Source organism: Bactrocera neohumeralis, chromosome 4 (genome assembly GCF_024586455.1).
Source record: "Bactrocera neohumeralis isolate Rockhampton chromosome 4, APGP_CSIRO_Bneo_wtdbg2-racon-allhic-juicebox.fasta_v2, whole genome shotgun sequence".
NCBI lineage: Eukaryota > Metazoa > Arthropoda > Insecta > Diptera > Tephritidae > Bactrocera > Bactrocera neohumeralis.
In genome coordinates, this window is record NC_065921.1 from 88,599,486 (window position 1) to 88,613,896 (window position 14,411).

A 14,411-nucleotide genomic window follows, 5' to 3' on the forward strand; every position below is an offset into this window, starting at 1 on the left:
TTTTAAGTGGCTTTAAAAATTTTTAGAATTAAAAAAATTATTACGAAATTTTTTATATAAATGTATTTATTAAAAAAAAAAAATTATTAAAAAAAAAAAATTATTGAATAAAAATAGTTTTCCAAAAATTATTCAAAAAATATTTTTTTCAAAATTTTTCAAAAAAAATACTTTTTTATTGTGATATCAACCCCCAACCTAAAATACGTTTATTAATCCTGCTGGGAAACAACTTACTTGTCATTTGTTGTCAACAGGGCTGCAATTTTTTTAATTACAAAAATTTGATTAAAAAACAATTACCTACTCTTTAAAATTTGGAAAAATTGGATTTTCGTCTTTTAATCCCGATGTTGGGATTAAAAATTATTATGATTTCGTGTTTTAATCCAAGATGTAGGCATTGAAAATATTATTTTTGTGTTTTAAATGAACGCGAAAAATGTTAAAATGTTTAAGAGAAATTATTTTTTTGTTACATGAGAAATTTTTTTTCTTTTTTACTTTTCAATTCAAAAAAAAAATAAAAATAAATTCTTAAACAGCATTTGAAATTTTTTTTCAATTTTTTTTAGTTGCAATGTTGGGACTAAAAACTAAATTTTCTTTAATGTTTATTCGAAAAACTGTGAATTTTAGGACATTTTTTTTTTTAATTATATTGTTGAGGTTAAAATTTGTCTTTTGTAGTTTTCAATTCATTATTAAATTTTTAAAAAACATATTTAAAATTAATAGTTTATTTTAAAAAAATTAAAAAAATAATAATCCCAAAAACCGGATTAATAATAATTATTTAATATAAAAAAAGCGCTTAAAAGATTAAAAATTATTTTTTAATCGATTTTGGGACTATTATTTTTTTTGAATCCGGTATGCGTGATTTTTTAAATTTTTTTTTTATATTTTTATTCTTATTTTTATATTAATTCAATCATTTGCCTAACTGAACTAAAGAGGCTTTAGCAACCTTTGCTTCTTGCTCTAGGAGCTGTTTTCTCAATTACCGAAAGAAGGAGTCATGATTAAATTCAAAAGAACTCAACTGAGTGAAGGCTGCGAACCAAACATTAAGAAAACGGCTCTTAATGTTAAAACAATTTTTTTTTTATTCAATAAATAAATATATAAAAATAGTAAACAGCTGCTATTGTGTACTATTCCTCAATTTTAATCACCAGTTTACTCCAAAAATCCTTTCTTAAAACCAAAACTCCTTAACTTCATAGTTTACCCAAGCCCCTAAAAATTAACCAAAACTTAAAAACTAAACCAAGATGTCTGTAATGGTAGCTCCAAACTGTGTCAGCAACTGGGCAAGACTGATAGCACTGACAGCAGTTAACAATGTTTGTGGCACACACGGCGTATGAGTGAAATACACAGCATGCCGAGTATGAAACAGCGACTGCGCAGACCAGCCGAGCGCCAAAAATATTTTCTAACAAACTGAGAGAGAGTACACACGAAATCGCATATAGTCAGCTGTGCACTAGTTTCGCTCGCGACGAAGCTATGAGAGCGAAGACGCTGCGGCAACACAAGCGAGTCAGCAGCATCAGCAATATGAAGCTAAAGCAACAGCAACAACATGCAAATGAATATGCGAGCACATTAATTACAAATGAATGAAACTTTTAATTTGTTAGCAGGCACAATAACTGCAACAACAACAGGCGCAGCGCGAACCGCTTTGCAGCATGTTATTGTTGCTTTACAAATAGCTGCTGTATGCTTTACTGGTGGCAACAACAACAGCACATATGCCGCTAAGTGGAGTTGGACTGATGAATGAGCGTTCTGCTGAGCCACTATCACACACACACGCGATAGCGCCGTTGTATGCGCTGGCGAGCTCTCTCGGCAAATGAAAAACGGTGTAAAGCTCATTATCAAATGTGAAGCGCTGCACGTAGTGACACACACACTCGTGCAGTCATTGTTGCGCTCATATTGCGAATATGATTATTTTTCATTATTTTTCATACGTCGTATCGGCATTTGGCATTTATGTTTGGCTTTTGTTTTAGGCGACGCGTGTATTAATGCTTTTGCTGCGTGCTGACGCTGTTATGATTCCTGCGTGCTCATGCGGCCTGTGTGGCAACTAAAGATCATTCAAAAACAAATCTTTTTTGCCTGGTTTGAGCCCTGTTTGTTCTATGCATTGCTGAAAAGAATTGAAGCAATGAAATTTGACCAAAGAAAACCATGCTGAACCACTGAGTCCATAAAAAAATTATAAAATTTACCAAATAAACAAAAGTTTGAACTTTTTCGGCGATAACTGCTTCTTTTGTCCCTTCTTTGTGCCACAGATGACACATTATAGTATTCTCTGACGAAAAATTTTATCTAAATCTATTAAGCTAGAGGTCGTCCTTATTGCCCTTGGTTAGACATCATTTACATGCATTTTGTACTTATTTTGCCAGAATTACTGTGAGAAAGAAGTTCACATGATCTAAAAAGATCAACAAAATGTCTATCGAATTCGAAGCACTTACATTCTCACGCAACTAATAATGGTAGTCGAAAAGTCTTTTCGTATTTCTAATCACACTTCAACTTCATTTTATAACGAAAATTCTAATTTTTTTTAATATTAGTGTATGGTAACCAATATATTGGGTAGTCGACTTTCTAATATTTTTAATCAAACTTCAACTTATTTTTTTTTTATTTATACTAATAAATAAATAAACAAAAATATGTACCATTTTGGTCGACCTATTTTTGCTATTTTTCGCTAGAGATATTATTCCATCAGTGTAAAACATTCATCAGTGTAAATCGAAATATCGAAATTTTCAGAACGGAAGCGAGAGCACCAACTTCCATAAGTTCACACAAATTTCATTGGTGGCTTGTGTGACATTCTTCCCTATTTTATACAAAATTTTCAAAACATAGCGAATTTCTTCATTATTTAAACTCATTTTTGAATAACTGTAACTTTTTTTCAACTTCCCCGAATTGTTATTTTGGTTAAATGAAACTTAAAATCTCACCTTTCCAACACTATATGGTATGACACAATGTGATTGTTTGCGCTGGAGATATACGCCTGCGACAACATCTATTAACAAAATACGAAAAAACTTTTTCGACTACCAAATACATATTTTGCACAAAAAATAATAAAATTTTATTAATTTTAAAACAGAAGCAATATTTTAATGAGATCCCCGAACTTCTTCTTAATTGGCGTAGAAACCGCTTAAGCGATTATAGCCGAGTTAACAACAGCGCGCCAGTCGCTTCTTCTTCTCGCTACGTGGCGCCAATTGGATATTCCAAGCGAAGCCAGGTCCTTCTCCACTTGGTCCTTCCAACGGAGTGGAGGTCTTCCTCTTCCTCTGCTTCCCCCGGCGGGTACTGCGTCGAATATTTTCAGAGCTGGAGTGTTTTCGTCCATCCGGACAACATGACCTAGCCAGCGTAGCCGCTGTCTTTTAATTCGCTGAACTATGTCGATGTCGTCGTATATCTCGTACAGCTCATCGTTCCATCGAATGCGGTATTCGCCGTGGCTAACGCGCAAAGGACCATAAATCTTTCGCAGAACTTTTCTCTCGAAAACTCGCAACGTCGACTCATCCGTTGTTGACATCGTCCAAGACTCTGCACCATACAGCAGGACGGGAATTATGAGTGACTTATAGAGTTTGGTTTTTGTTTGTCGAGAGAGGACTTTGCTTCTCAATTGCCTACTCAGTCCGAAGTAGCACCTGTTGGCAAGAGTTATCCTGCGTTGGATTTCTAGGCTGACATTGTTGGTGGTGTTTACGCTGGTTCCAAGATAGACGAAATTATCTACGACTTCAAAGTTATGACTGTCAACAGTGACGTGAGTGCCAAGTCGCGAATGCGACGACTGTTTGTTTGATGACAGGAGATACTTCGTCTTGCCCTCGTTCACTACCAGACCCATTTTCTGTGCTTCCTTGTCCAGCCTGGAGAAAGCAGAACTAACGGCGCGGGTGTTGAGGCCGATGATATCAATATCATCGGCATACGCCAACAGCTGTACACTCTTATAGAAGATGGTACCTTCTCTATTTAGTTCTGCGGCTCGAACTATTTTCTCCAAAAGCAGGTTGAAAAAGTCGCACGATAGGGAATCGCCTTGTCTGAAACCTCGTTTGGTATCGAACGGCTCGGAGAGGTCCTTCCCGATCCTGACGGAGCTTTTGGTGTTACTCAACGTCAGTTTACACAGCCGTATTAGTTTTGCGGGGATACCAAATTCAGACATCGCGGCATAAAGGCAGCTCCTTTTCGTGCTGTCGAAAGCAGCTTTGAAATCGACGAAGAGGTGGTGTGTGTCGATTCTCTTTTCACGGGTCTTTTCCAAGATTTGGCGCATGGTGAATATCTGGTCGGTTGTTGATTTGCCAGGTCTGAAGCCACACTGATAAGGTCCAATCAGTTTGTTGACGGTGGGCTTTAATCTTTCACACAATACGCTCGATAGAACCTTATATGCGATGTTGAGGAGGCTAATCCCACGGTAGTTGGCGCAGATTGTGGGGTCTCCTTTTTTATGGATTGGGCATAGCACACTTAAATTCCAATCGTTGGGCATGCTTTCGTCCGACCATATTTTACAAAGAAGCTGATGCATGCACCTTATCAGTTCTTCGCCGCCGTGTTTGAATAGCTCGGCCGGCAATCCGTCGGCCCCTGCCGCTTTGTTGTTCTTCAGGCGGGCAATTGCTATTCGAACTTCTTCATGGTCGGGTAATGGAACGTCTGCTCCATCGTCATCGATTGGGGAATCGGGTTCTCCTTCTCCTGGTGTTGTGCGTTCACTGCCATTCAGCAGGCTGGAGAAGTGTTCCCTCCATAATTTAAGTATGCTCTGGGCATCAGTGACTAGATCACCTTTGGGGGTTCTACAGGAATACGCTCCGGTCTTGAAACCTTCCGTAAGCCGCCGCATTTTTTCGTAGAATTTTCGAGCATTACCCCTGTCGGCCAGCTTATCAAGCTCTTCGTACTCACGCATTTCAGCCTCTTTCTTCTTCTGTCTACAAATGCGTCTCGCTTCCCTCTTCAACTCTCGGTATCTATCCCATCCCGCACGTGTAGTGGTCGATCGTAACGTTGCGAGGTAGGCAGCCTGTTTTCTCTCCGCTGCGACACGGCACTCCTCGTCGTACCAGCTGTTCTTTTGCACTTTCCGAAAACCAATGGTTTCGGTTGCAGCTGTACGTAAGGAGTTTGAAATGCCGTCCCACAGTTCCCTTATACCGAGTTGTTGACGAGTGCTCTCAGAGAGCAGGAGTGCAAGCCGAGTAGAAAATCGTTCGGCTGTCTGTTGTGATTGCAGCTTCTCGACGTCGAACCTTCCTTGTGTTTGGTGGCGCGCGTTTTTTTGCACAGAGGCGGGTGCGAATTTTAGCTGCAACAAGATAGTGGTCCGAGTCGATGTTAGGACCTCGGAGCGCACGCACATCTAAAACACTGGAGACGTGTCTTCCGTCTATCACAACATGATCGATCTGGTTGGTAGTTTTTCGATCCGGAGACAGCCAGGTAGCTTGATGAATCTTCTTATGCTGGAATCTAGTACTACAGATAACCATATTTCGGGCCCCGGCGAAGTCAATCAGCCTCAACCCATTTGGGGATGTTTCGTCGTGGAGGCTGAATTTACCGACCGTAGTGCCAAATATACCTTCTTTGCCCACCCTGGCGTTAAAGTCGCCAAGCACGATTTTGACATCGTGGCGGGGGCAGCTCTCATAAGCGCGCTCCAAGCGCTCATAGAAGGCATCTTTGGTCACATCGTCCTTCTCTTCCGTCGGGGCGTGGGCGCAAATCAGCGATATGTTGAAGAACCTCGCTTTGATGCGGATTGTGGCTAGACGTTCATTCTCTCTCTCATTCGCTCTCTCCCACCACGAATCCTACACCAAACTTGCGCTCCTTTATATGGCCACTGTAGTAAATGTCACAAGGACCTACTCGTCTCTGTCCTTGTCCCGTCCATCGCATTTCTTGGACGGCGGTGATGTCAGCCTTTGTCTTTACGAGGACATCAACCAGCTGGGCAGCGGCACCTTCCCAATTAAGGGACCGGACATTCCAGGTGCATGCCCTCAATTCGTAGTCCTTATTTCGTTTGCCATGGTCGTCATCAAAAGGGGGGTCTCTCATCCGAGGCTGGTTGTAGCTCTTCACTGGGGGTGTTTTTTACGTGGCGGGTCCCAAACTTGTAGGGAATGTTTCGCCTTCTCACTTTAGCTCGCCTTCGAACGGATGTTCTTAGGCTACCCAGAGGATACTTGGTCAAAGACCGGAAGTAGTGAGCTGCTTGAGCCATGTGTGAAAGAATCGTTTCTGGCCACTCCCAAGTGAATGGCGATCAGAGAACTTTCCTCACTTGCGTGAACTTCTACACATGACTCCATCCTCCCGTGAACTTCTACACATGACTCCATCCTCCATCCACGCGCAATAAAACCACTCTAACTGTGAACAAAAGCACATTTAATTTTATCGTCGTGCGAAGAGTTTGCAGGAATTTTCGTGTTCGCACGCATTCGAAGCGCCTTTCGCCGCATCCTCCGACGCCAACAACAAGCCACTAAACGCAACGCATGAAAACAACAATGTTTCCTGCCAAAAACGCAGAAGAAGAAACACACAAAAATTTGCACCCATTCGTGGCCCAAGCGGCGGCCGCCTGAGTGTGTGTGTGTGTGTGGCTCACATAAACCTAAAAATGAAACTGAAGCGCAAATGCAAACAACAGCAATGGCCAGCAGCGCTCGACTATAATGGCAACTGTTTATTGCTGTGCATCAGCAACATCATTACCAAGCAGCAGCGTGCTTTATATGCCCTTGTTGTTGTTTGTGTTTGCGCCTTCAAGCAGCGCACATTGTGCTGTTGCGTACATTTGCGAATGAGTTTTGGTGTTGTTGCCGCCAACTATTATTCAAGTGTTTATTGTTTTGTACCTTTGACTGTTGTTTTGGCGATGCTAACAACAGCAACAGCAACAACAGCACACGCAGTGGCAGCGGCAAAAGCAACAACAACTAGCGTTAACTGTGAGCTCAGCCGACATTATGGTTGCTTCTTCGTACGTTAAGTTGCAGATGTTGTTGTTGTTGTTGTTTGATGTTGTTGTTGCTAATGTTTCGCGGGAGCTCGCTGCAGCCGCCAGCGCTCTTCCAACCGCTCAAATCACATTGCTGCCGCTTGCCACTTCGATCTGCACAACCTCAGCGCCGCTGTGCTCTCGCAGTTTTGCCGCTTACTTTTTCATTTCAAGCTCGTTGTTGTTGCACATTTGTGTTTCTACACATCTTGCTCATTTGCTCTCCGGATACAATTAATTTTTGCTTGCTGGCATGTAGCTAAGCACAAATTTAGTTTCTAAGCTGTCTCGGCGTTGTTGTGTTGCCTGCCTTTTTGTTGTAGTTTTTGAAAAATTTGGCGCGCAATTTTGTCTTCTTAATGTTATCTGTTGCTCTTCCCTAAGCACAGCCACCGCAACACTCTTGCACCCCGCCATGCGGTGGCACTTGTTCATGCCGCTGCCGCGTTTGCCTTCTGCCACTTTGGGCCAACGCTTTCGGCAGCCTCTTCGCCTGCCGCAGCCAGCTGCCTTCTGTTAGCTGCTAACTGCTAGCTGCACTACTATTTGTTTCAAACAATATAAATAGTGGCCTACGAAACTGTTTCAGTATCAAATTCAATTCAACCATCTTCGCAAGAAGAACAAACAGCTAAGTAGCTAAACAACTTTTGTGTGTGATAATTCAAAACCCAAACCAGTGAATATACAAAATGAAGGTACGCCAACACAAAAGAACAGTTTTCAAAATAATTTATACAAAAAATATTTGAAAAATATATTTTATTTGCGAAAATGCGCAAGTGCCTCACAGTGCTCCCAGTAATTTGTATGCTGGCAAATATTTAGAGTTTTTAAAGGACATCATCGATACAACCAGCGCAAAAGTCAATTTGTTTTTAAGTATTGCGTGTAATAAAGCAAAATGTGTTTTGGAAGAAATAATGATTCATTACAGCAGGCGAACTCAAAGAGCAAATTGGAAAGGAAATACGTTTTATAATATTAATTTTTCATAAAAATTTGATTTTTTTTTTATAAAATTTTGTTTTTATAAAATTTCTGAAATTTTTTTTTAATTTACAAAAATTTATAAAAATTATTTTTTTTTCAAATTTTTAAACATTACAATTTGGATTTTTTTTTTACTAAATTACATTTTTTTAAATTTCAGAATAATTGTATTTTTTAAATTGCAAAAAATTATTTAAAAATTTACAGTGTTCTTGCACACAAAAAATATTATTTTTTTTTTAATTTTTTTAACATAACGATTAGAATTTTTTTTATAAAATTTTTGAACAATTTTTTTTTATTTACAAAAATTTATGAAAAAAATTGCAGTGCTCTTGCAAATAAAAATTATTTTACTGTTTTGAAATTTTGTTAACATTACAATTCCACAATAAAATTTACAGTTCGATATTTTTTAAAATAATTTTTCTATATATACATATTTGCTTAAGTGAAAAAAAAATATTAAAAGAAAAAACTAAAAACTATTTGAAACAAATTATTAAAAAAATATTTAAAATTATTATTTAAAAAAAATATAAAAGAAAAAACTATTTCCAACATAATTTTTATGGCTATTTAATCCTTTCTATCGTAAAACTCTGCAAACACTTGCCCATTCAATAAATTAAAAAAAAAAATTACTATAATCTAGTTTAAAACAACATTACAAAAGACTTAAGCAAGAAACCTGTTGAAAACTTACGACAACAACAAGTGCAAGACAAGTTACATAATTAAAAATAATGTTTTTTTATTTCGCTTAAAGAACTTGCTACTTGCTGCCTTAAAATTATAAAATTTTATTCAAATTGTGAAAAAACAAAAATATTTTTTCTCATGAATTAGGTGTTGGTAGTTATTTGTTTTATTTTTTTTTTTTTCTGTGAAAAATAAAAGTTTAAGGAATTAAATATTTTTGCTTTTTTAAAAATGATTTTTTTGTTTAAGAAATAAATTTTTTATTAAATAAATTAAAATAAATGAAATAAAAACATTAAACTAAATTTAAATAAATTAAATAAAATATTTATTCTTTTATAAAAAATTTATTTTTGAATAAAAAGTTAATTTTTTAGTCTATTTTTTTAATAATATATAAAAATAAAAAAAAATTCTTAATTATTTTTTTTTAAATAAATTTTTGATTATCACAGAAATTTAATTTTTAAGCTTAGAATTTTTGCAGCTTTTAATTTTTTTAAATAAAAAAAATCTAAAGTTAAGTAAGCAAAATCAAGCCGCAAACCAAAGTTCAAACATCCTAAAGCATAATGATTAGTATTCATATGTTTATTCTAATCTCAATTCAAAAAAGCGAAAACTTAACTCAAAATTACCCGCTTCCTGCATTCGCAGCAACTTACAGTTATTATTCGAAGTAAACTCGGCAGCAGAAGTCATTAAAAGATCTTTAAGTTGCTGTAAGAGCCAATAGCCAAGCAACGCTTATATTCCCCTCCGCTCTAACAAACAGTTTTATAGAAACAATTACTGTTTTAAATACGTTTATACACACTTTCGTCTGCACTCAGCTTATATACGAGACATGCATGGCGCTTAATTTGACAAGCTATTCGTCTTGAGGCGTTAAAATGCTTAACCTTTTTTCGCTGCTGATTTTCGGCGAACCGCCATGCAATAAACAGCATGTCACAGTTACTTTTTCCAACGGCTTTTGTTTGTATAATATTTATGTTCGAATTTTTCACGCCGAAATTCAATCAGTTTTACACGGCTGGCGTGTGTGGCAAGGCAAACGAAAGACTTAAGCAGCGAACCTCGGCGGAGTAGAGTTACGGTAGCTGCGTATAAGTGGAACACTGTTCACTTAATAAATGATTTATTGATTTATGAGCACTTTTTACAAAATTGTAAGCGAAATATATGTTGTTTGTGCTAGTTAAGTGCACTTTTTTAAAAATCAAAGCTTTTTGCAAAATGGTTCGAAAACACTTTCACTTAATATGATTTGGCGCCATTATCGATATTTGTTATTGAAATGTTATAATTTAGGATTTTTGTTTCAAATTTGTTTATTAGCTATAAAAATCAAAGCTTGTGGTGAGACTCAAGTCATATAATTATAAATATCGTTGGCTTTTAAGATAAAAGTTGTCAAACTGAGGCGCCTCATTTTTATCTGCTGAAATCAGGCGCCTTATGCAATGAAGACATTCCTCTCACACTAACTATCAATATTTCCTGTGTTGGTGTTAAAATCATTCACTTAAGCAGCAATAAAAATTAATAGCCAACACAATTAACGCTTGCTCGAAACAATTTATCAGTTAATCAACATAAAAGACGCAGAAATAAAAAGCTAAACTGAAAAAACTAAAGAGAACACATAAAACGGCAAAGAAGCAAAAACTATCAGTCATAAGCAATCACAAATCAACACATCGCTGATGGTCATCAAAATGATTTATATGGCCACAGGCAAAAAACTACGGCAGCACGTTCGCAGCCAAACGCATGGTCAACTTTCAATTAAGAATGACAACTAACGGCGCAGAAGATGTTAGCGCGGTTGCTTGCAACTTCAGACCTTGCCGCACTTATTAGAATGCTGCACGTTCACCATTCGCACGAATGTTGCAATAAAAACGCTGCAAATAGGCAACGACTCAGGCTTACGCTGTCGAAAATTGTTTTTGGTTAGCTCCTCATTAAAGCGCATTGCCAGTTGCGGCAACTAATGAAGCGCCACTTTCAAATTTGTAATATTTCGCTTTTTGAGCTGCAACCACAAACTGTGGCAGAAGAGCAGCGCTCAATTACAGCTATTGCCACATAACGTTTTTCGCTTTAATTGTATTTCCCAGAACGTGTAGCAGATAACGGCAGCGCAATAAATTAAAATGCACGAAGCAGCGGCGGCATATGTTCTCGGCTTAAGCGCAGCAAAGTTGTCATATGCGGCGGAGACTTTAATTAGCCCGCCAGCAGTCACATGCTGCAGCAAATGCAATAACGCAAATATTAAATAATTAGCATTTTTTGCTAATATCAGTTTCCTTGCCGCTGCGCGTAAACACAAAATCTGCATACAAACTTCAGCTGGCTCCAGCAACAACCAAGCGCTTTGCAACATTGCACTTATACAATGGCACCGCCGCCGCCTCAACGCGCTGCATTTCTTGCTTCATGCGCATTGCTTGGCGACCCAATTGCCAGCATTTACAATTTGTCGCGCCGTTGCTGTGAAATCCAACTTATTTCCTACCCAAATTCTCGGCGACAAGGCAAAAAAGATCGAAAATAGTCAAAATTTTGCAATCGCTCATTCAAATGCGCGTCGCCGCTGGTACGCTGTCGCAGGCCTACGAAATGCATCAGCGCATTAGCATGCGCAGCAACAGCAACAACAATTGCTACGCTTCGATTTAGCGGCGCTTGCAGAGCGTCAGCAGGTGACTGTCGCTTTTTGCTTGACTGCGGCTGCGCGCGCGCTTGGTCCGTATCGCATTACCAGCCTTTGTGCAGCTTCTCCATTTCGCGCGCACACACCGCGCCGCTGCAGCGCATGGACTGCTGTGAAGCTCAACTGTCATCGTCATGCATAAAATGTTAATTTCCTCTAATTACAAGTTGCACAGCGCATGCGAATTGCTGCGAGCGTTCCGGCTCACTCACTGCTCCACTGCTCGGCGCAGTTCTAGTTTGCCAGCCGTACCCCGCACTGCCGCCAAAGCAGTTGAGTACGGACACGCTGTGGCGGCGGCGAAGGCGCTGTAGTCGCCCTGGGTGTCTTGCGGCGTCTTGTGGCGTCTGGCAGCGTCTTAGGCACGTTATCGCTGCGCATCTGACAGATTTATTAGATTAGATCTGACAACTTAATTGCCATTGTTTGCACTTGTTTGACAGCGTTCACGTGTAGTATTTTGAGTAGTTTGCCCTTTTTTTGTCTTCTCGTGCAGATTTGCCTCATATTCGCCCGAATGCAAATGTTAATTAAGTTTATGAATTTTCATGTAATACAATTAGGCAGACAATAACGTCGAGTTTAAGCCACAATGGGTTATAAAAGTTAATTGAAAATGCGCCGTGCAAGATTTGTGCAGCAGATAAGCGAGTGGGCGGTGCTTAATTGGATATTTCGACAATAATACAGCAACTTTTAAGCACATTAAACGCTTGAGAACACACATTTGCATGCGTAAAGGGCTATTAACATTTTAATTAAGCTATCAAAATGCAAACTTAACTGCCTAACTGTGCCAGTTGTAATTTTTGTAATTTGCTAATTCTTTTCTTTTTTTAATTGTTTTCATTCCCGCAGTGCTTCGCAACGATAGCTCTCCTTGCCTGCGTCTCGCTCGCCCGTGCCGAACCACCAGTGCCCCAAAACCAATACTTGCCCCCCAACCAAGGTGGCCAACAGCCCTCAGCCCAATACTTGCCGCCCACCCAGTCATTCCAGTCGCCGTCCAGCAACTACCTGCCACCACAACGTAGCGGCGGCGCTGCTGGCGCTCCACCCAGCACCAGCTATGGCGCGCCCGCTGCCGGTGCGCCCAGCTCACAATACGGTGCACCAGCTGCGCCCAGCTCGCAATATGGTGCTCCTGCTCTGACCGGTGCCATCTTCTCCAAGCAGCAAGGCGGTAATGGCGGCTATGGCAGCGGCAGCGGCAACGGCGGTTATGCTGGCGAGGAACAATACGGCCCAGCTAAATACGAATTCAAATACGACGTGCAAGACTACGAATCCGGTAATGACTTCGGACACATGGAACAACGCGATGGTGATTTGGCTGTTGGCCGTTACTACGTGCTCTTGCCCGATGGCCGCAAACAGATCGTCGACTACGAGGCTGATGGACATGGCTACCGTCCCACCATCCGTTACGAACAGGTCAACAACGGTTTCAACGGCAATGCTGGCGCCGGTGGACGTGGCGCACAGGGTGGCCAATTCGCTGGCTACCAATAAGGTGCCCAGGCCCGAGGACGCGTGTCGTTAAACAAGTGTAGACGATTTTTGCCAGAAGCTCAAGTGCTGTTTGTCGTTGTGTAGCGAAATAGAAAGGAACAGCGTGAGAGAGGATGTGCATTAGTGGTAGAGATGAAATCGTTATGTAGCATTTACCGTGACTTGCGCGGCCTATCGCCAAGTGTCTACGTTTTTTAATACTTTTTTGTTTATTTTTGCTCCTTTTACGTTTTCATGGTTTTCTTTGTTAGTTTAAGCCAAACAGTTGAGATTATAAGCTTCATTTAATACGTAGGTGTGTGCGCGCTTTGCAAGCGCTTCGAAAGCGTCGCACAAAAGCTTTCACTTTCATCTCATTACACCACCCGCCGTTACAATATCGGCTCGCCTCTTTCGTGTCTCTCTTTCTAACTGCCACAACAACAACACACACACTTGATCCTTCAACGCAACTCCACAAAGCATACGACAACTAATCAATCAAACGATGCCCGTCACTTGCCATTTGCTTCCGCCGTCACCAAAACAACAACTACAAAACAAAGCAACAGAACTCGAGACACCAGCAAGCAGCAATGCCAGCAGCGCTTTGCGGCGGAACACACTTGTTGTAAAATTTGTTATTCGTTAAACGTAGCAGCTATCTCCATCTATCTTAGCCAATAAGCACTCTCATTTTAGTATATTTCAACTGCAGCTTTTGAAAACTCACAACACAAAAGCATACAATTTGTATAAAATACCAGCATACACACACATACTCCCATCTATCCACACACATATGCATCCCATAAACTTAGGAGGAAGCACACAGTGTGCCCACGAGATTCATTATACTCTTTTTACATAATAATCATCGATTTTTTATATTATAAATGCAAAAACAAAACAAAAATACTTATGTAAAAACGGTAATTGTCGTTGTGAAGCAACAACAATAGTTAATAATGTAATAACGTGTAAGCCAGAACAATTGTGCATGTCATAAAAATATCAATAAAGAGCATTTTTGTATAAAACAAAGTTTAAAAAATAATCCTGGATTTCATTTCGAAGAGAAAACAAAAGTATTTTATAATCAAGCGGTAATTATTGAATAATTAGAAATTTAAAACAAATCGAATAAATTGTGTAAGTTCTGCGATGATAAAAATTGAAAAAACTTCGATTGATAAGTCAGCACAGTTCTAGCCTGAATAATTAGACAGGGTTCTGAACCAATGCCAATAATGGCAGTTGTCACCAAAACAACTCAAAAATCTTTATACCTAATAAATTTTGTTTTTTTTTGAAGATTTACTGGAGACATGTTTTCAGCTTAGAACAACTGTTGCATCACTATGTTGTAGTGAGGCCAGCAGTACA

General features: G+C 39.3%; 1 protein-coding gene across 1 annotated transcript; it reads left to right on the forward strand.

Annotated features, from left to right (window-relative positions):
- Window positions 1-7,741: 7,741 nt before the first annotated feature.
- Window positions 7,742-14,042, forward strand: LOC126755437 (pro-resilin). The gene is made up of 2 exons (XM_050468013.1): window positions 7,742-7,812; window positions 12,393-14,042. Exons 1-2 carry the CDS (start codon window positions 7,807-7,809, stop codon window positions 13,044-13,046), a joined length of 660 nt encoding a protein of 219 aa, XP_050323970.1. The 5' UTR covers window positions 7,742-7,806; the 3' UTR covers window positions 13,047-14,042.
- The last annotated feature ends 369 nt before the right edge of the window (window positions 14,043-14,411 follow it).